The following is a 21,026-nucleotide window of genomic DNA, read 5'->3' on the forward strand; positions in this document are numbered from 1 at the left end:
TTTTTTTTCGTCCGTCTGTCTGTCCGTATATATTTTTTTTTTTGGGACGGACAGACGGACGGATTTTCGTCCGTCTGTCTGTCCGTATATTTTTTTTTTTGGGGGACGGACAGACGGACGGATTTTCGTCCGTCTGTCTGTCCGTATATTTTTTTTTATTGGGACGGACAGACGGACGGATTTTCGTCCGTCTGTCTGTCCGTATATATTTTTTTTTTGGGACGGACAGACGGACGGATTTTCGTCCGTCTGTCTGTCCGTATATATATATTTTTTTGGGACGGACAGACGGACGGATTTTCGTCCGTCTGTCTGTCCGTATATTTTTTTTTTTGGGGGACGGACAGACGGACGGATTTTCGTCCGTCTGTCTGTCCGTATATTTTTTTTTTTTGGGACGGACAGACGGACGGATTTTCGTCCGTCTGTCTGTCCGTATATTTTTTTTTTTTTGGGACGGACAGACGGACGGATTTTATTTAATTTTTTTTATTTCAATTTTATTTTATTTTATTGTTTTTTTTTTCGTCCGTCTGTCTGTCCGTATATATATTTTTTTTGGGACGGACAGACGGACGAATTTTCGTCCGTCTGTCTGTCCGTATATTTTTTTTTTGGGGGACGGACAGACGGACGGATTTTATTTAATTTTTTTTATTTCAATTTAATTTTATTAAATTTTTTTTTATTTTTCGTCCGTCTGTCTGTCCGTATATTTTTTTTTTGGGGGACGGACAGGACGGACGGATTTTCGTCCGTCTGTCTGTCCGTATATTTTTTTTTTTGGGACGGACAGACGGACGGATTTTCGTCCGTCTGTCTGTCCGTATATTTTTTTTTTTTGGGACGGACAGACGGACGGATTTTATTTAATTTTTTTTATTTCAATTTTATTTAATTTAATTTTTTTTTTTTTCGTCCGTCTGTCTGTCCGTATATTTTTTTTTTTTTGGGACGGACAGACGGACGGATTTTCGTCCGTCTGTCTGTCCGTATATTTTTTTTTTTTTGGGACGGACAGACGGACGGATTTTATTTAATTTTTTTTATTTCAATTTTATTTTATTTTATTGTTTTTTTTTTTCATCCGTCTGTCTGTCCGTATATATATATTTTTTTGGGACGGACAGACGGACAAATTTTCGTCCGTCTGTCTGTCCGTATATTTTTTTTTTGGGGGGACGGACAGACGGACGGATTTTCGTCCGTCTGTCTGTCCGTATATTTTTTTTTTTTGGGACGGACAGACGGACGGATTTTCGTCCGTCTGTCTGTCCGTATATTTTTTTTTTTTGGGACGGACAGACGGACGGATTTTCGTCCGTCTGTCTGTCCGTATATTTTTTTTTTTTGGGACGGACAGATGGACGGATTTTCGTCCGTCTGTCTGTCCGTATATTTTTTTTTTTATGGGACGGACAGACGGACGGATTTTATTTAAATTTTTTTATTTCAATTTTATTTAATTTAATTTTTTTTTTTTTCGTCCGTCTGTCTGTCCGTATATTTTTTTTTTGGGGGACGGACAGACGGACGGATTTTCGTCTGTCTGTCTGTCCGTATATTTTTTTTTTTTGGGGACGGACAGACGGACGGATTTTCGTCCGTCTGTCTGTCCGTATATTTTTTTTTTTTGGGACGGACAGACGGACGGATTTTTTTTTATTTCAATTTTATTTTATTTTATTGTTTTTTTTTTCGTCCGTCTGTCTGTCCGTATATATATATTTTTTTGGGACGGACAGACGGACAAATTTTCGTCCGTCTGTCTGTCCGTATATTTTTTTTTTGGGGGACGGACAGACGGACAGATTTTCGTCCGTCTGTCTGTCCGTATATTTTTTTTTTTGGGGGACAGACAGACGGACGGATTTTCGTCAGTCTGTCTGTCCGTATTTTTCTTTTTTTGGGACGGACAGACGGACGGATTTTCGTCCGTCTGTCTGTACGTATATTTTTTTTTTTTTGGGACGGACAGACGGACGGATTTTATTTAATTTTTTTTATTTCAATTTAATTTAATTAAATTTTTTTTTTTTTACGTCCGTCTGTCTGTCCGTATATTTTTTTTTTTGGGGGACGGACAGACGGACGGATTTTCGTCCGTCTGTCTGTCCGTATATTTTTTTTTTTTTGGGACGGACAGACGGACGGATTTTCGTCCGTCTGTCTTTCCGTATATTTTTTTTTTTTTGGGACGGACAGACGGACGGATTTTCGTCCGTCTGTCTGTCCGTATATTTTTTTTTTGGGGACGGACAGACGGACGGATTTTCGTCCGTCTGTCTGTCCGTATATTTTTTTTTTTTTTGGGACAAACAGACGGACGGATTTTCGTCCGTCTGTCTGTCCGTATATTTTTTTTTTTTTGGGACGGACAGACGGACGGATTTTATTTAATTTTTTTTATTTCAATTTTATTTAATTTAATTTTTTTTTTTTTCGTCCGTCTGTCTGTCCGTATATTTTTTTTTTTGGGGGACGGACAGACGGACGGATTTTCGTCCGTCTGTCTGTCCGTATATTTTTTTTTTTTGGGACGGACAGACGGACGGATTTTCGTCCGTCTGTCTGTCCGTATATTTTTTTTTTTGGGGACGGACAGACGGACGGATTTTTCGTCCGTCTGTCTGTCCGTATATTTTTTTTTTTTTGGGGACGGACAGACGGACGGATTTTATTTAATTTTTTTTATTTCAATTTTATTTTAATTTAAATTTTTTTTATTTTTCGTCCGTCTGTCTGTCCGTATATTTTTTTTTTGGGGGACGGACAGACGGACGGATTTTCGTCCGTCTGTCTGTCCGTATATTTTTTTTTTTGGGACGGACAGACGGACGGATTTTCGTCCGTCTGTCTGTCCGTATATTTTTTTTTTTTTGGACGGACAGACGGACGGATTTTCGTCCGTCTGTCTGTCCGTATATTTTTTTTTTTTTGGGACGGACAGACGGACGGATTTTATTTAATTTTTTTTATTTCAATTTTATTTAATTTAATTTTTTTTTTTTTCGTCCATCTGTCTGTCCGTATATTTTTTTTTTTTTGGGACGGACAGACGGACAGATTTTATTAAATTTTTTTATTTCAATTTAATTTAATTTAATTTAATTTTTTTCGTCCGTCTGTCTGTCCGTATATTTTTTTTTTTTTGGGACGGACAGACGGACGGATTTTATTTAATTTTTTTTATTTCAATTTTATTTAATTTAATTTTTTTTTTTTTTCGTCCGTCTGTCTGTCCGTATATTTTTTTTTTGGGGGACGGACAGACGGACGGATTTTATTTAATTTTTTTTATTTCAATTTTATTTAATTTAATTTTTTTTTTTTTTCGTCCATCTGTCTGTCCGTATATTTTTTTTTTTTTGGGACGGACAGACGGACGGATTTTATTAAATTTTTTTATTTCAATTTAATTTAATTTAATTTAATTTTTTTCGTCCGTCTGTCTGTCCGTATATTTTTTTTTTTGGGGACGGACAGACGGACGGATTTTCGTCCGTCTGTCTGTCCGTATATTTTTTTTTTTTTGGGACGGACAGACGGACGGATTTTATTTAATTTTTTTTATTTCAATTTTATTTAATTTAATTTTTTTTTTTTTCGTCCGTCTGTCTGTCCGTATATTTTTTTTTTGGGGGACGGACAGACGGACGGATTTTCGTCCGTCTGTCTGTCCGTATATTTTTTTTTTTTTGGGACGGACAGACGGACGGATTTTCGTCCGTCTGTCTGTCCGTATATTTTTTTTTTTTGGGACGGACAGACGGACGGATTTTCGTCTTTTTTTATTTCAATTATTTCAATTTAATTTAATTTAATTTAATTTATTTCGTCCGTCTGTCTGTCCGTATTTTTTTTTTTCAGACGGACAGACGGACACTCCATATATTAATATTAGTGCAGGGTCATAGCGCCACCTACTGATCAGTGTGATAATTATGTTGTTGTAACATTGTCCAATTGACACAAAATTGCTCACGCTACATCAGAGCCCCTACTTGAACAGATCTATTAGTCTGGCAACAGGAAGTAAGCTTTGTTTTACAACTATCATTCGATTTACATAAAATGTTCACAGTGTGATGTGCAATTGATAGCATGGACCGTAATGAGCAATTAGCAGGCAAGGATCGACATAGCGTGACGGACGCAGGAAGTGAAGCGTTTGTCCTTGCCGCAGTGAGCAAAACGCATGCAACGCGGAGACGTGCTCTTGGTCATTGATCGCTCTCTCCACTAACCGCAACAGGCTTCAAAATGCGTGTGCTCGGGCCCGTTAGTGCTACAATGTAGCCCTAGTTGTATGGTAAATGGTAAAAATGTACCTTCGTTTATTTGATGCTGGAGGGAGGTCACACAAAGAAAAGATGGCTGATGTCACATGATGCTATTTATACAATGTACGTTATTTATGTGTGTGTGTGTGTGTGTGTGTGTGTGTGTGTGTGTGTGTGAGATATTTACAGATTTCGACACCTCCTCTCTGGTCACATGTCGCTCTCTGTTGCACTTTGAAGACAAATCACAGGAACGACTGAAGCACATGAGATTGAACAAAGTGGTACCTGAAAGCTGAGTAAAGTAAAAGTACGTAAACTCGTTGGCAAAAAGAAGTAACGCGTCATATTTCCTGTGAGGCTGTAAATTGATGAAGGCGATGACATCATTAATCACCTGTCGCTGGTCATGATGACATCAGCGGTCAAGTGGGACAAAAATAAATCAGAGAGCCCATGACATATTTTTATTTGCGTGGATATATTATAAATAGAATTATCTTTTAGAACTTTTATAGCTGTTTACAGTGTTTAGACCTGTTTCATCATCCCTCACATTCCTGGCAGCGCCGGAGGAGACGGTAAAATAAAACAAAGGAATAATCTCATTCAGCTCTGTGATGAAGAAGAGTCAGTAAATGTGCTGCTTCAGGTTTGTGATGAATCATGAACCAGAATCATACATGTTGTCATCTGTGGTCCAGACTTTTAATAAACACGTCTCCACTTCCTCCCACTAACCAAACTGAAATATCTCTGATTCTAACAGTGATCGTGTTAAGGTCCCGCCCACTCTCGCTCTGGACCGATCAGGAGTCAGTCTATGCTTTTTTTAAATCATCAAACAAGTTATTAAAACATGAACAATTGAACAAACATCGGTGAGATAAGAACGACCTAAAATGACAGAAACTATCTTTGACAAAGATTTTCTGTCCATTTGCTAACATGGAGGAGGACTGTACTACAGCCAGCCACCAGGGGGCGATGGTGTATAATGTACTTGAGTGTAACACTTTTGTTTTATTCCACAGCTTCAGATCCAGTCGGTGGTAAATGTTCTGTAAAGATCTTTACATAAGTTTCACATTCACACACATTCTGTGCAGCTCCTTCTCTTGAGAGGTTCGAGGTTCAGTATCTTGCCCAAGGACACTTCGGCAGAAGCTAAATCTCTGTCACTGTGTTTCATCTCTTTCTGTGCGTGACGATTCGATGTCCACTCAGCGCCGCGGGGGGGAATGTCGTGTTCGTGACATACAAGGATTCCAGAGGAGCGACAGCGTGGCTGCAGACGAGCTGCAGGTCAGAGGTCGTTCACACTGAGGGTGGAGTCTGCTGTGTGTGTGATTTCTGATACGAGTGCACGTGTGGCAGACGGAGTGCGCACGGAGACGATGAGAATTTGAACTTGGGGGCGGAGACGAAGACTCAGACGAATACGGGTTTTCAGTCAATGTAAAAGTTCTGCAAAGTTAAAAAGACCAAATTCTGTGAAGGGAGGAGCTCCTCCTGAAACCCAGGACCACACCTCCTCATCAGCTCGATGTCATGTGACCAGGAACAGGTGAGGAGCTGGTGGACATAAATCACCACGTCATGCTAACGGCTAACAGCTAGTGTAGCACGTCTCCTAATAGATACGTTCAATATCAAAATGAGAGCACCAACCGACCAATCAGAGCAGACTGGGCTTTATCAGGAGGAGGGTCTTAAAGGGACAGGAGCTGAAAGAGTTTGAGACAGAGGCTGAAAAGAGGAGCTGCAGCGATGGACAGGCTGAGGACAGGGATGGACGTTAGAGCATGAAAATATTTTACAGTCACAACACTCATTGAATTATCAACTTGAATATGAGCAGAATCTGTGAGTGTGTGTTTCCGGCTGGTTTCCGTGTGATGGATTTAAAGAGCTTCTCTCTTCTCTGTAAACCAGTCGGACCTGTGAAGCTGGAGCGCTGCCCCCTACAGGAGCCTGTGGAATTACAGTCATCTTTAAATCTTCTGCTTATTTCAGGCTGACGTCTCTCGGCTGCTTTTTCTGATGCAACACAAATCTGGTGTGTGTGTGAGTGTGTGTGTGAGTGTGTGTGTGAGTGTGTGTGTGAGTGTGTGTGGGTCACTGAGTCACAGGTGTTTCTCAGGAATAGAAAGATGACATAATGCTGTGACAGGCAGTGTGATGACACAGAGATGTGTGTGTGAGTGTGAGTGTGTGTGTGTGTGTGCGTGTGTGTGAGTGTGAGTGTGAATGTGTGTGTGTCTGTGTGAGAGAGAGAGAATATAAAGATTTTGTGACTAAGGAATTGTGTCAAAGTGCGAGAAGAGGGTGGATAAAGAATCATGTGTCTATGCTTTAGTTCTGTGTGTGTGTGTGTGTGTGTGTGTGTGTCCGTGTGTGTGTTTTATGGCAGCAGGTGTGTGACAGCATGTTGTACATATGTCAAATATGCTGTTACTTCAACGTCAGGGTAACTTTGTCTGAGTAGGTCAGTGTGTGTGTGTGTGTGTGTGTGTGTGTGTGTGTGTGTGTGTGTGTGTGTGTGTGTGTGTGTGTGTGAGTGTGTCTCCTCATATATCTATTGACACTTGTGTCTTTGTTGAGTTGATTTTGTGTCTTATTAACACAGTTTTGTCTCTTTAACACATTTAAAGTGTTTGATCTTAAATATCCAACGTGTTTGAACCAACAACCTAATAACAGACCTGTGACCTTACGTTGTATTTTCAAACCTGTAAGGTGCGTTTCATTTGGTCGCCTGAAGGTGTCGTCATATCATGATCCCACGCTGCTTTACCACATCAACAATATCTATCTATTGTTTCTGTCGACCGTGAATAAAGATGGACGACATGACAGCTCCCAAAAGTGAAGCCAAATCATCTGGATCGCCTCCTGGTGGCTGGCTGAAGTATAGGTCATAAACTCTGCTCCGTGACTGTATATAAAGACCATCAGTGACTGTATATAAAGATGATCAGTGACTGTATATAAAGATGATCAGTGACTGTATATAAAGATGATCAGTGACTGTATATAAAGATGATCAGTGACTGTATATAAAGATGATCAGTGACTGTATATAAAGACGATCAGTGACTGTATATAAAGACGATCAGTGACTGGATATAAAGATGATCAGTGACTGTATATAAAGATGATCAGTGACTGTATATAAAGACCATCAGTGACTGTATATAAAGATGATCAGTGACTGTATATAAAGATGATCAGTGACTGTATATAAAGACGATCAGTGACTGTATATAAAGACCATCAGTGACTGTATATAAAGATGATCAGTGACTGTATATAAAGACGATCAGTGACTGTATATAAAGACGATCAGTGACTGTATATAAAGACCATCAGTGACTGTATATAAAGATGATCAGTGACTGTATATAAAGACGATCAGTGACTGTATATAAAGACCATCAGTGACTGTATATAAAGACGATCAGTGACTGTATATAAAGACCATCAGTGACTGTATATAAAGACGATCAGTGACTGTATATAAAGACCATCAGTGACTGTATATAAAGATGATCAGTGACTGTATATAAAGACGATCAGTGACTGTATATAAAGACCATCAGTGACTGTATATAAAGACCATCAGTGACTGTATATAAAGACCATCAGTGACTGTATATAAAGACCATCAGTGACTGTATATAAAGACCATCAGTGACTGTATATAAAGACGATCAGTGACTGTATATAAAGACCATCAGTGACTGTATATAAAGATGATCAGTGACTGTATATAAAGACGATCAGTGACTGTATATAAAGACCATCAGTGACTGTATATAAAGACCATCAGTGACTGTATATAAAGACCATCAGTGACTGTATATAAAGACCATCAGTGACTGTATATAAAGACCATCAGTGACTGTATATAAAGACGATCAGTGACTGTATATAAAGACGATCAGTGACTGTATATAAAGAGGATCAGTGACTGTATATAAAGACGATCAGTGACTGTATATAAAGACCATCAGTGACTGTATATAAAGAGGATCAGTGACTGTATATAAAGACCATCAGTGACTGTATATAAAGACCATCAGTGACTGTATATAAAGACGATCAGTGACTGTATATAAAGATGATCAGTGACTGTATATAAAGACGATCAGTGACTGTATATAAAGAGGATCAGTGACTGTATATAAAGACGATCAGTGACTGTATATAAAGACCATCAGTGACTGTATATAAAGACGATCAGTGACTGTATATAAAGACCATCAGTGACTGTATATAAAGACGATCAGTGACTGTATATAAAGAGGATCCGTGACTGTATATAAATTATTTATTTCATATCATCGATGATTTTCTGTGAATTTTGAACGTTACAGATTTTTCTTCTTTTTTCTCTCTTTACTTGAACTTGACATTCTCACATGTTCAGGTGTTGATGGTTCAAATCCACAAGTTGTTGTAACTCAAACAAACTTGATGTCAAAGATCTGAATCTTTGAGTTACAACAACTTGTGGATTTGAACCATCAACACCTGAACACGTGAGAATGTGAGACATGTTGCTGACATGTGGACGACACATGTTCCATCTTCACCTAAAGAGCAGGTCGAGACATCTATAAACAGTGAACGTATATAAATACACGCTGGTATTTCAGTAGCATGAGCTGCCTCACGTGGGCAACTTCAGGAATTTATTACGACTTCATTTTCAAAACCGACAGTTTGAGTTAAAAATACACGTTTATTCCTTCATACAATAAAAAACTTCTCAGAGCAGAAAGAGGAAACCGATCAATTCAACTTGCTGTTTCCTGTTTCACTTCCTGTGTTTGTCTATGAACCTCACCTGAGGGGAATAGCTCCGCCTCCTCTGCTTCACTCTCTCTCTCTCCGTCAGTTCTTCTGTTTCCTGGTTTTAGTTCCGCTCGTTTGTTCCTTTTACTTTCTGTGTTTTTATTTCTGTTCCTCTGTGTTTGATTCTGACACAAACATCATTTTCTACATTTTCATTGATTCCTCAGAGAAGAATTCAAGGATGAAAACAATCAGACATATTTACAGATGTTTAATAAAGTTTAGTTTTCAGGTCAGTTCATCAGAGTCAGGTTTGAAATGTCAGCTCAGATTCATGAAGAACTTCAAACATGTGCTGATGTCTCAATGTTGTGCTCCTGTTTTCAGCTTTAAGACTTTGTTGACTGTGGAACTCGACTCTCGGCGTCAGGTCAAAGTCTGAACGCTGAAACATTTGCCCCAAATACTCCAGACTGGAGATCATAAAACATGAAGACAGTGAAGATGGACAGGTATACGACGTGCTGCAAGATTTACATTCAACAACCATGGCTTCCTGTTGAGAGCTATAAAATACATACACACACATATATATATAATGTTAACATTTCATTAGGAGGAAAACATAGAACACTACATATTCTGAATATTTCAAATCTGAGGTCAGAACCGTTCATGAATCATCACTGAGGAAGAAAGTGAGATGTGGACTAAAGCTCTGGATAAAATAATATATATATCTAATGTTTCCTTTACTCTATTGTTCTTATATAATTATGTTCTACTTTAATTATAAAATAGATATACACAAACGGTGTCTGAGGTGAGACAGGAATTTATACATATATATTTCAGTATATTATTATTTATTTATTATTTAAATCAACAAACAACAAACAAAACAATGGAGGTTTTAATCTTTACAATATTTTACAATAAAACACACGCACACGCACACGCACACACACGCACACGCACACACACGCACACACAGTAACCCAAATCAACACCCCATGTATTTCATGGGTAAACGACGCCCTCTTGTGTTGAGATAAGAAATGACAGATTTACTTTTCTTTTTTTCATCAACAGAGAATGAATCTGTTTAATTTATCACATTTGTTTCATAGAAATAAAAAAACCTTCCAGAATCTTTTCTTTTGACAAACTCTGTTCTGTCACTTGTTCACCGAGCTTCTGCTTTTCTTATTCTTTTTTCTCTCCTTGTCTGTTCTGTTCTGTTCTTTTTCTCATATTCAACATATATATATACATATATATATATATACATATATATATATATATACATGTATATATATATATAAAACACACATCTTATATTTGTCTTTTCCCTGGATTTTCTTTCTCGTCTTCCTTCTTTTATTTTCTCTCATCCCGCCATTCTTCCTCTTAGGAACCCTGTGTTCTGTAATGTTCGGAAACACACCCTCATGTGCAGGAAGTGTGTGTGTGTGTGTGTGTGTGTGTGTGTGTGTGTGTGTGTGCACCATTCCCCCTCCTTGGAACTGATTTGAACTAGAGTAACCTCTCTCTCCCGAGGTTTTGAGGAAAGGGTGTTGCTGCCAAAAGGTCTGAAACCGAGGACTCAACTCTCTCTCTCTCTCTCTCTCTCCCAGATGTTGTTCTCTCTCTCTCTCTCTCTCTCAGATGTTGTTCTCTCTCTCTCTCTCTCCCAGATGTTGTTCTCTCTCTCTCTCTCTCTCTCCCTCCCTCTCTCTCTCTCTCTCTCTCTCTCTCTCTCTCTCTCTCTCTCTCTCTCCCAGATGTTGTTCTCTCTCTCTCTCTCTCTCTGAGGCGTCGCTCTGAATATATACAAAAATATATACTATACATAATATATATATATTTATATATATTATATATAGTATATATACAATTATAGTAATTGATAATTCATAGAGATTGATTGCTCCTTCAGTTCCCACCTTTGTCCACAAGGTGGCAGTATTGTACTGCTCAGCTTGAGCTAATGTTGTGATCTGACCAGAATATTATTATTATTATGATGATGATGATGATGATGATGACCCACACACACACTCACACACACACACACACACACACACACACACACACACACACACACTCACGGGTCTGGGCAGCAGCACTCTCTCGGTTCTTTCTGTGAGACTTGGCCTTGATCCTGTTTCTCACTAATTATGGACTGAAGTTAAATTGCGGCGGTGACGTAGTCGACCACAGTCAGGACACTCTCATCACTTCCTGTTACAACTGTCAAAATAAAAGCCCTGCTGACAGATGTGAGTTCCAGGGTCAGGAAAGTTTGAGAAACAGATTCATGAACATGTGATGAATTCAGCTTTGTTCAAATTAATTTTATTGATCTGTTCAGACTCTTCAGGTCAGTGAAAGATCAAGATCTCATCCATGTTAGCAGATGGGACATGAAAGTACAGCTTAAATAAATGTTCATTTCAGCTCGTTCTCATCTCACCGATGTTTGTTCAAGTGTTTCTGATCAGTTTGGTTTTAATTTGTTATTTGGTGATATAAAAACAGGCTGAGACATCATGATTGACAGCTGACACTGACTCCTGATTGGTTGAGAGTGTTTATGGGTGGAGCCTGTAAATCATCACCACAAGAGGGCAGTGTTCGTATCGGAGATATTTTAGCTTCATGTTGAAGTAGAGACGTGTCGCCGTCTTTATTTACAGTTTAACAATGGAACCTAAACAACAAATTAAAGGAAACTTCATGTTCATAAACACAAAACAACAAACAATATTTAAAATTCATTCACGAATTAATTGATAAAAACTTTCAAAAGAGACTCGATTAAATTCAGTAAATTATACAGATTTTTCAAATGTTTTGTTAAATTTTGAATACACATTTTAATATTGAACTTATTTTATATTATTGTTTGTTTGATTCTTTCTTTCTGTCTGAATCCAAAACTCCTATTTCCCGTCACTGTGTGTGTGTGCGTGTTTTTAGTGTGAGTGTGTGAGTGTGTGTGTGTGTGTGTGTGTGTGTGTGTGTGTGTGTGTGTGTGTGTGTGTGTGTGTGTGTGTGTGTGTGTGTATCTCCCGCCTCTTCTCTCCAGGCACCTCCTCCTCCTCCTCCTCCAAACATGGCGCCGGGCCGCAGCGGTGCGTCCTCCCCGACAGAAGACGCAGTGAGGCCCGCAGAGAGGAGACGGAGACGCGGGTAGAAGTTCGTTCTCCTCCGGATTGAAAAGCTCTTCTTAACCAACCGGAGCTCGCGCTCCGTGGCGCGTGCGGCGGAGACTTTACGCGCGGCTCTTGGAGACCGTTACGCGTCCGGCTGTGCGCGTAACGGGAGGAGAACCCACCTGTCCGACGGAGGGACGCCTCGCTCCGTCTCTCGGAGGATGTGAATGTCCCTGATTTACGCGGAGCAGCGGAGCAGACTGAGCGGACAGACTCGGGCAGAGAGCCGGAGAAACATGCGCAGCCCCGGGAGGAGCGAGGAGCCCGCGGCCGCAGAGGACTGAGAGTTTCCAGCAGGAGAAAGTTTTCCACTCGACAGGATGGATGGAGAGAGCTCTGCGCTGTCAGGAGCAGTGGAGAGGGAGAGAGAGAGACTCCCCCCGATCTACAACAGCTCCGCTCCGGCTGTAAGAGCATTTCACTGCACCACATTCTGTTATTGCTTTAAACGGACATGTTTAAAAGGCACCATTCTATTTATTATCAGGTTCAAATAATAATAATACGTCAAAAAAAGAAACTGAAAGTTAAAGTGACACAACGAAGACAAACGCACTGACCACACAGTGGTTATTAACCAGATGTCCTGTTTCTATCTGTAGTCTGGATGACACTCAGAGCTCTTTACAGTTTTGTGTGCAGCACTTTCTCTATGATCGATAAAAAACACATTTGTGAAAACAGTCATTTTAGCTCCAGCAGTTCATTTTCATTGTGTTTGTTATTTTCCCTCTTTTGTCTTAAAAAGTGAAATGTTTCTGCGTCTAAAGTCTGACTCACATCAGTTTTTCAGTTTTGCTTTAATGCAGAATTAACCACAAAGAGAACGTTATACAACAAATATAAATGAGCTCTACTGCATTGTATATAAAGTATATATTTACATATATAGTTCAGTGTATATTCAGTGCAGCTTCATCTTCTGTATTAAAAGTGACAGGAACCTGAAATCAAAGCTCTGTTTTGTGTCTGTTTGGAAAAAGTGATGTGTGACGTCAGCCTGCTGACCTCAGCTCTGATGTAACCACGCTGGGCTCGAGGGCCGGCGCGTCGGCCGGCGTGTTTCTGTTTCTCTGTGTGACTTCACAGCGTTGAGGTCTCAGGCTGGTTGATGTCATCTGCATTGTGTCAGGGAGCTGGAATGTGCAGATCTGATGGTTCTGACCAATAAACAGTCTGTCGCTGCTCAGACGGACCCTGGTTGAGTCTGGAAATGTCATAAAGTGTCTGCAGGCGTGCTCTCGCTCTGAAGAGCCTCCTGGCCCCAGAACTCCCGGAGATCTGAGGAAGCCTCAGACACGGTTTAAGAGAACGGTTGTCGTTCCACAGAACAAAAACTGAAGGAGGCAGGTGAACAGTGAGGAGGCCGTTTGGTGTTTACCTGCACAGAAACTCTGCTGTTTGACAGAAATCTCATTAAAGCAACTTCTTCTGCTCCAAATCTTCAGGAGTTTGATGATGATGATGATGAGACTTGATCCAATAATTCTTCATTGGCTCCACAGAAAATGAACTGAGTCATTTCTCATTTCTGCTGATAATGGAAAACAGTTGCTGTGTCTCAGGCTCCTCGTCCTCCGGTGGCTGCACCTGAAGACGTCGCAGCAGAGCCACTCAGCTCCAAGACGCTAACGATGCATCAGTTAGGTCACACACACACACATGGAAGTAGCGGTGGAGAACCTGTTCACTTCCAGTCTGTGTGAGCGAGGAGGCTTCACGTGGAGAAACAACAATCTACTGTGTGGCTCCTAAACCCCGATCCTCTTATTTCGCTCATCACGCTTTTCATGGGCCACGTTTGACTGAGTCCTCTGAGTTTGGACACAGCTGATGTCTGACCGAGTGGAAGAGCCAGGAAACAGCGTCAGGAGAGCTACTCTTCGCTTTCTTCCTGCGACTTCTTCCTCTTCCTCAGAATGAAATTGAAGCTGAGGAGGACATCAGGGTCACAGATGATTCTTGACTTGTGTCGCTGCACATGCTGATGACTTTGAAGGCGATGGCTGCTTATTTTAAATCCTGCACAGTTTCAGCTCTTTGTCGACGCAGTGTCTGAACTCTAGTCAGCTGTCTGTCTGTGTGTGACTATAACATCTGAGGAAACATAATGAAATTAGATTCAATAATCTGAAAAGAATTTAATTCTCAGGCTGAAAAGTTAAATGTTTCCTTCACCTCAGTTTTAATCTTTTCTTTCGTCTGGTTCTCTGTGATTTCTCTGTGTTTTTCTCTCATCACACTTTCACACTGTGAACGGTCCTGAATCCGTCACCACTGTTTTCCAGACTTGTTACAAACGATAACTGCTCAGACTCCTCCGGCCCGAGTCTGGAGCTGGAGCAGATTTGTCGGCTTGAATCAGCCCAGAGCTGCCGACTCAAACCCAAGTCAAGTCTGGCAGCGTGGAGAGTGGGCTCACATGTGGGCCTCCGGTGCCAGACCTCAGCCGAATGTGCAGACGCTCAGCCGCACTCAGACTGACTTGATGAGGGCCAATGACTGTGGCTCTCACAGACCTGCTCGTCAGCTGCGGGTCTGACATCAGCCGCTCAGGATCACAACGTTCAACGTGTTAGAGTATGAAGCAGATAAATTCAGAAAACGTGGACGACAGTTAAAAGCTAAAAAGGTATTCTAAAAAAAACTACACTTCCATCATCAAACACACGATAATCTGCAGGGTGTGATTAGAGATTTAACAGCTGAGACGTGTGTGTGTGTGTGTGTGTGTGTGTGTGTGTGTGTGTGTGTGTGTGTGTGTGTGTGTGTGTGTGTGTGTGTGTGTGTGTGTGTGTGTGTGTGCGTGCGCAGGAGAAGGTCACATGTTGCTGTGGTTTCTCTCTCGATGACTTTATTTCCTCTCAGACGTAATGACTGAGAACATCACACGACTCGGAGATAGAAGCTGTTGATTGTTGTCAGATGTGAACCAGGACGAAGTCGCCGCTCTGCAGACGACGCTGGGAAAGTATCCGAGGAAGGATTCGGATCGTGCCTGTGCTGCGTCACCGCCACGTTTCCCGGGGTTCACCTGTCAATCAGTGGGTGTGGGTGGGGCTGAGAGCGTGATGATGACAGAGTGAGGAGAGAGAGAGCGACGTGGCTGCAGCTCCGCTCAGAGAGGAGGGGTCGTTACACATATGGACTAAAGTCTGCAGTTATTGGCTAAGTGACGGTTGAGCTAGCGTCAGTGCTAAACACAAGCTCATGGGAACCTCATCAGTTCGGAAGTTAAACCATCATATGAATCAAATGATGGACGACACGTCTCCTCCCACTGTACAGAAATCAAGCCAAATTATTTCTGATACAAACGCTGCCATCTTGTGGTCATGACGTCATTTGCAGTCAGAGTCTGTGCAGTAGTGATTGTGGAGCCGTAGAATTGAGGCCCCTCCCATATGTACTCTCACCCAATCCTGAGTCAGTCTCAGCTGTCAGTCATGACAATCAGCCTGTTTTTATATCGTCAAATTAAACCAAACGGATCAGAAACAAACATCAGTGAGAGAAGAACGAGCTGAAACGACAGAAACATCTTTGACAAACATTTATTTTACGTCGACTTTGATATTTTAGTTTGGTCCATGTCCCATCTGCTAACATGGAGGAGGTCAATGACCTGTACTGCAGCCGGGCCACCAGGGGGCGATCAAAATGATTTGGCTTCACTTTTGCCAGCTGTCATGTTGTCATCTTTATTTATTCTGTGGTCACAGTGTGTGTGTGTGTGTGTGTGTGTGTGTGTGTGTGTGTGTGTGTGTGTGTGTGTGTGTGTGTGTGTGTGTGTGTGTGTGTGTGTGTGTGTGTGACTGTGACTGTGTGTGTGTGACTGTGTGTGTGTGACTGTGACTGTGTGTGTGTGTGTGTGTGTGTGTGTGTGTGTGTGACTGTGACTGTGTGTGTGTGTGTGTGACTGTGTGACTGTGTGTGTGTGTGTGTGTGTGTGTGTGTGGTGCTGTCAGGAGCGGCTGCTCTGCATCTGTTGTTCTCTCCTCTTCATCTTTTCTTCTTCCACTTCCTGTCGTGTGTCTTCATCTTCTTTTCAGTTTTCTCTCTCTCTTATTCCTCTTCTCACTTTGTTATCAATCTTTTCCTAATCTTCTCTCTCTTCACTCCCTCCCTAGTTTGTGTTTCCTCCTCCCTCCTCCTCTTGAATCCTTCCTTCCTCACGCCTTGTGCTCGTAGACGTGACGGAGCAGTGAGTAAACGTTGTGTTCAGGTGTCGTCTGGACTGATTCTGGATGAAGTTCGGTGACGTTGTTCGTTAGCTGTCGGCCTCTGGTAGGTGGTGGCTTCATTTATCAGCTCTGGTGAGGCTTCCTGTTTGTTGTCGTTGGTGATACATTTCGTAGTTTTGCGTATTCTAAGCTTCTGTAGCTGAAGTTGTATTTGAGTCTTGAACTGAGCTCTGGTTGCTAGAGATCCCGAGTTGAAGGGTAGACTCCGTTAGCATGTAGCCTTTGAGCCGTTGAGGACGACTCTACTTTCACTCTGCTTGTGCTCAAACTGTGAGCTTGCACTCAGACAGATTCTCTGTGCTCCAGGCTCAGCTCTTGTCATCACGCTGCTTCTCTGCTCTCAGATTTATACTTCTTCACTTCTTTGTTTGTTTGTTTCACGTGTCAGAGATGCTAACTTTAGATCAGCTGACTGACACCGAGATTAAACATGATCGATTATTGATTAATTATGACTAAACCCTCCATCTCTGTGATGATGTCATCTTCCTGTGCCAGGGTTTGGGGCGAGGAGTCAAGCAGCCGTTTCCGTCTCTCGGAACCTTCATCTCCACGCTGAGCCAGAGGAGGGACTTAGGGGGGCGGGGCTTGGCTGGCGGCCTGACGGGCGCACTGAGCAGCACCCTGGGGCCCCGACACGGTGAGTCAATCATTGAAGATGTCACTTTAACCACGATTTGAGATACTTCTGCATCAAGATACATGGCAAGTTAAGACAAGTCCAAAAACCTGGTCTATTTAACTCACTGTATTTACACTGAGGTTAGTTCAGTAACAACTAGCAGTCGGGTCAGGAGCCAGGCACTTAGCCTGTTAGCCTGTTAGCCTGTTAGCCTGTTTTCAACTGCATTTGGCTCAAATTCCAACATATTATTTTCCTTTCTACGTGATTTGATTTAAAGTTGTGCAGCAGCTTCTTCAGACGCTCCGTATTCATCTGTAGGATTTCAAAGTATTGAGCAGCAAAGAACTGTTTAAGTATGAGTCAGTTCACTGTCTCTGTCCGCTCAGAGCCGGCGTGTTCTCCGTCTCGGATGTAATGATGTGTTACTTCCTGTGTTTACTGTTCGCTTGATGCATGTGTTCAGACTCTGTTTATGTTGAGCTGAAACACTCGTGTCTCCAGTGTTCGAGGTTTTCAGGAGAGAAAGGAGAAGCTGTTCCAGTTTTCCAGTTGGTGACTGAGCGTTTAAAAAAATCCCACTAATTGGACATTTGCAGACATTCTTATTGCGTGATTCAGGTTTCACAGTTTCTGCCTCTTTACTGAAATATTCTGCCTTTTCTACCTTCAGTAGATTGAAGCTTTCAAATCAATATAATAATAATATGAATTTACTTTCACTGAGGTCTCAGAAAATAAAGTTGTGAAGAATCAAGTAAAAAACAAAACAAATCAAGACGACAAACACATCATCATGTTTTTGACGGCAGTGATGTAGTTTGTGTTTTCTGGTTAAAGGGGACGTTACTTCCTGTTAATGGCGAGGTTATTTCTGTCTGCTGTGAGAACGCAGACTCACCAGCCGGCTTTGTCACCACGGCTACCGGTGCCAGAATAATTATGCAAACCTCCGCCCCAAATGAAAACCATATGAAAGTTAAAACACACACACACACACACACACACACACACACACACACACACACACACACACACACACACACACACACACACACACACACAGATAGTGCAGCTTTCCTCAGGCCCGTTACAGTTGCTGGACAATCCCCACAATTTCCTACTTCACCTGTAAAGTATTACGGGAGGTTTTGTCGTTCCTTCTAAGCGCTGTCACTTCTTGTGTGAAGCAGATTTCAGATTTCACTGTAAAACCAACAAAGTCTCCTCAACACGTTGAGTTGTTCACATTCTGTTTGTTCATGACAGAAAGCCCCCCCCCCCTTCTTGTCCTCCCGTCGTTCTGGACGGTCGCACATGTTCAATCTGATTGTGGACTGTGGCGTTCACTCAGGAACAACAACTTGAATTAACGAGCAGTCGACTTACCTCTCGGCTGCAGTGAACTTTGATGAGGAGGAAGATGGAGGACGATGAAGATGACTCTTCTGATTAAAGGCTGTCATGGCGACCGGGTTTGTTGCTGGCAGGACTAAATTGGGTGATGCACAGGCTGACACAGCAGGGGTAGTTAATCTGGAGCAGAGGTGGAAAGTTGAGAGTCTTCATCTTCTCTTTCACTGCTTCCATCAGCTGTTCTCTTCTGTGACGCTGTCAATCTCCAATCAAGCTTCAATCAGCAAAACAGATCATTCATGTCATGACGTGGTTGATAGGAAACAAACTGGATATTCATGGTGTTTCCCTCCAGCTCTGCATTTTCAATTTACACACGGAAAACCTGAATGGAACAGAACATTTAATATCTTTTAAATCAAGTTTTGAGTTTAATACGTTTTCCTCTCATCAGAGGTTTAAAAATCAAACAGTTTAAAGATGCAATGGAAACGAATCAGTGAATTCATGATGACATAAAGAAAGTACACGACGTACGTGTCACTTCCGCCCCAGGAGAGAGGAATTATGGCGGCAGATGAAAACAAAGTCCAATGAGAAGACATAATGTTTGTTGTATAAAAATAGAACTGATGTTATATCTCCTGTTTTGATGTATCAGAACCCGAGTGCAGAATCAGCGCCACCTACTGTTTATCCTGCGAACCAGCTCCAATATTAAGGTGACATTAGGTTACAGTGGTGAATCAAAGCACATTCACGGTTTTGTAAAACTAGAAACACAGATGGATTAATATACAACAGTGAATAAGGCAATAGGCTGGATTTGAACCTTTGACCTCTATGTCTAAATCTATGGCTGCTCTGCTGTGACCTTTGGATTCGATCACATTCATTTATCCGTCTGTCCACCTCTGAATTAGTGAAGCTTTTATCTCCTGCTTGTCTGTCCACACATCCAGAATGAGCACCCACAATGCACCTGGAGCGGCCTGCTCGAGACAATAGTTACTGTGGAGACAGAGACAGCAGGAGGCTGATTAAAAACAAAATGGATAGATGGTGAAGAGGAGAGGGAGGGTGGGTGAACGTGTGTGTTTCTGCAGCCTGTGATTACACACTGATGGGTGTGTGTGTGTGTGTGTGTGTGTGTGTGTGTGTGTGTGGTAACAGGAAATACAGTTTGTATTATTTGTTTCTTTTTCACTTCATCCATCATGTAAGCTGTGTTGTGTTATTGGCACCAGTGAGATTGATCATTAACATAAAAATAACACTTACAGATTCCAGTCAACACAAAGAATTACATTTAAAGAAGTGATCTTATTGTGATATTGTGATGTTGACTCAACATTTTGCAGCTGATTAGCTCAACATGTGGTTCAGGGTCACAGTAGCAGGAACACGCTGAGCACAGCCTGTGTGCAGAAGCAATGGTAACATTTCAGAATATGAACATTTTAATAACATGTTTTTAATGTAGTTAATGGAAGTGACTGAAATGAAGGTGAGCCAGTTAGCGAGTGTTTTTCTTTCTCGTGCAGGGAGAGAGCTTCCTCCGATCTGTAGCGACGTTCGTCAGAAGCAGCGTTTGTCCATCGACACTCTGCCTCCAGAGGTCAAAGCTCCGTTCCCCTCTGACCCCGTCCTCCCGCTGAGGACCAAGACCACCAGGGAGTTCCAGTGAGTCCCCGACACAAACACTGTTGTCTGAGCGAGGCCTGGATTGTGTTTTGAGAATTGTGTGCGTGTGTGTTTGTGTGTGTTGCCAGGGAGGACATGGAGCAAGCCGTCCAATCAGAGGACTGGAGGGACGTCCGAGAGTTTTACCTGACCACCTTTGACTCCTTCATAGAAATCAACGCTGCCTTCAAGGTAGAACACACAAACAAACACACACACACACACACACACACACACACACACACACACACACACACACACACACACACAAACATCATCCTCATTTTCATTCCTTGTTTCCCAGCGAGAGGCGAACGGATCGTTCAACACCATAGACGACTCAGGAGTCAACGCCAAGTTTGTCAACGCTGTTTACGACGCACTGCTCAGCACAGTAAGCACAGAGACACACAAACAGACACACACACACACACACACACACACACACACACACACACACACACACACACACACACACACACTCATTAAGGTGCCCAGATCTCACCATAAATTCTAAATTGTTTTAGTTTTAAAAACGTCTCCGTCCAGACGAGCATTTTATCTCCATATCAGAAACAATCTCTGTCCGCACTAACACACCTGAACACACAGGTCACATGACCGTTCACCTACACTGGTCACGTGGTGTAAACAGGAAGTAGACTGTCTCCTCTGCAGCTGGTTGCTTAGTAACAGAAACTCCTCTGAAGGAGGAGCAGTGATGGTGAAGAGTCAGAGCAGGGACGACGAGGTGGAACTGTTACTGACAGGAAGTGTTAGAAACAGGAAGTGTTACTGACAGGAAGTGTTAGAAACAGGA

At 41.8% G+C, this 21,026-nt stretch overlaps 1 protein-coding gene and 1 long non-coding RNA gene across 3 annotated transcripts in view; both read left to right on the forward strand.

Moving 5' to 3' along the window:
* The first annotated feature begins 6,229 nt into the window (after positions 1–6,229).
* On the forward strand, positions 6,230–6,982 carry LOC117775053. Of its 2 annotated transcripts, none has more exons than XR_004616170.1 (3): positions 6,230–6,511; positions 6,561–6,801; positions 6,845–6,982. It is a non-coding gene; the product is annotated as an uncharacterized LOC117775053 (long non-coding RNA). The 2 variants fall into 2 exon arrangements; XR_004616169.1 differs by having other exon boundaries at positions 6,230–6,507.
* A 5,185-nt stretch (positions 6,983–12,167) lies between these two features.
* hectd2 (HECT domain containing 2) overlaps positions 12,168–21,026 on the forward strand; it is a 35,723-nt gene continuing 26,864 nt past the window's right edge. Inside the window, exons 1-5 of the mRNA XM_034607817.1 lie at positions 12,168–12,708; positions 17,044–17,185; positions 20,068–20,206; positions 20,296–20,398; positions 20,511–20,600. Coding sequence (XP_034463708.1) covers positions 12,622–12,708; positions 17,044–17,185; positions 20,068–20,206; positions 20,296–20,398; positions 20,511–20,600 — 561 coding nt within the window. The 5' untranslated portion in view covers positions 12,168–12,621. The remainder of the gene's footprint in view (positions 12,709–17,043; positions 17,186–20,067; positions 20,207–20,295; positions 20,399–20,510; positions 20,601–21,026) is intronic.

Source organism: Hippoglossus hippoglossus, chromosome 15 (genome assembly GCF_009819705.1).
Source record: "Hippoglossus hippoglossus isolate fHipHip1 chromosome 15, fHipHip1.pri, whole genome shotgun sequence".
In the NCBI taxonomy this organism is placed as follows: domain Eukaryota; kingdom Metazoa; phylum Chordata; class Actinopteri; order Pleuronectiformes; family Pleuronectidae; genus Hippoglossus; species Hippoglossus hippoglossus.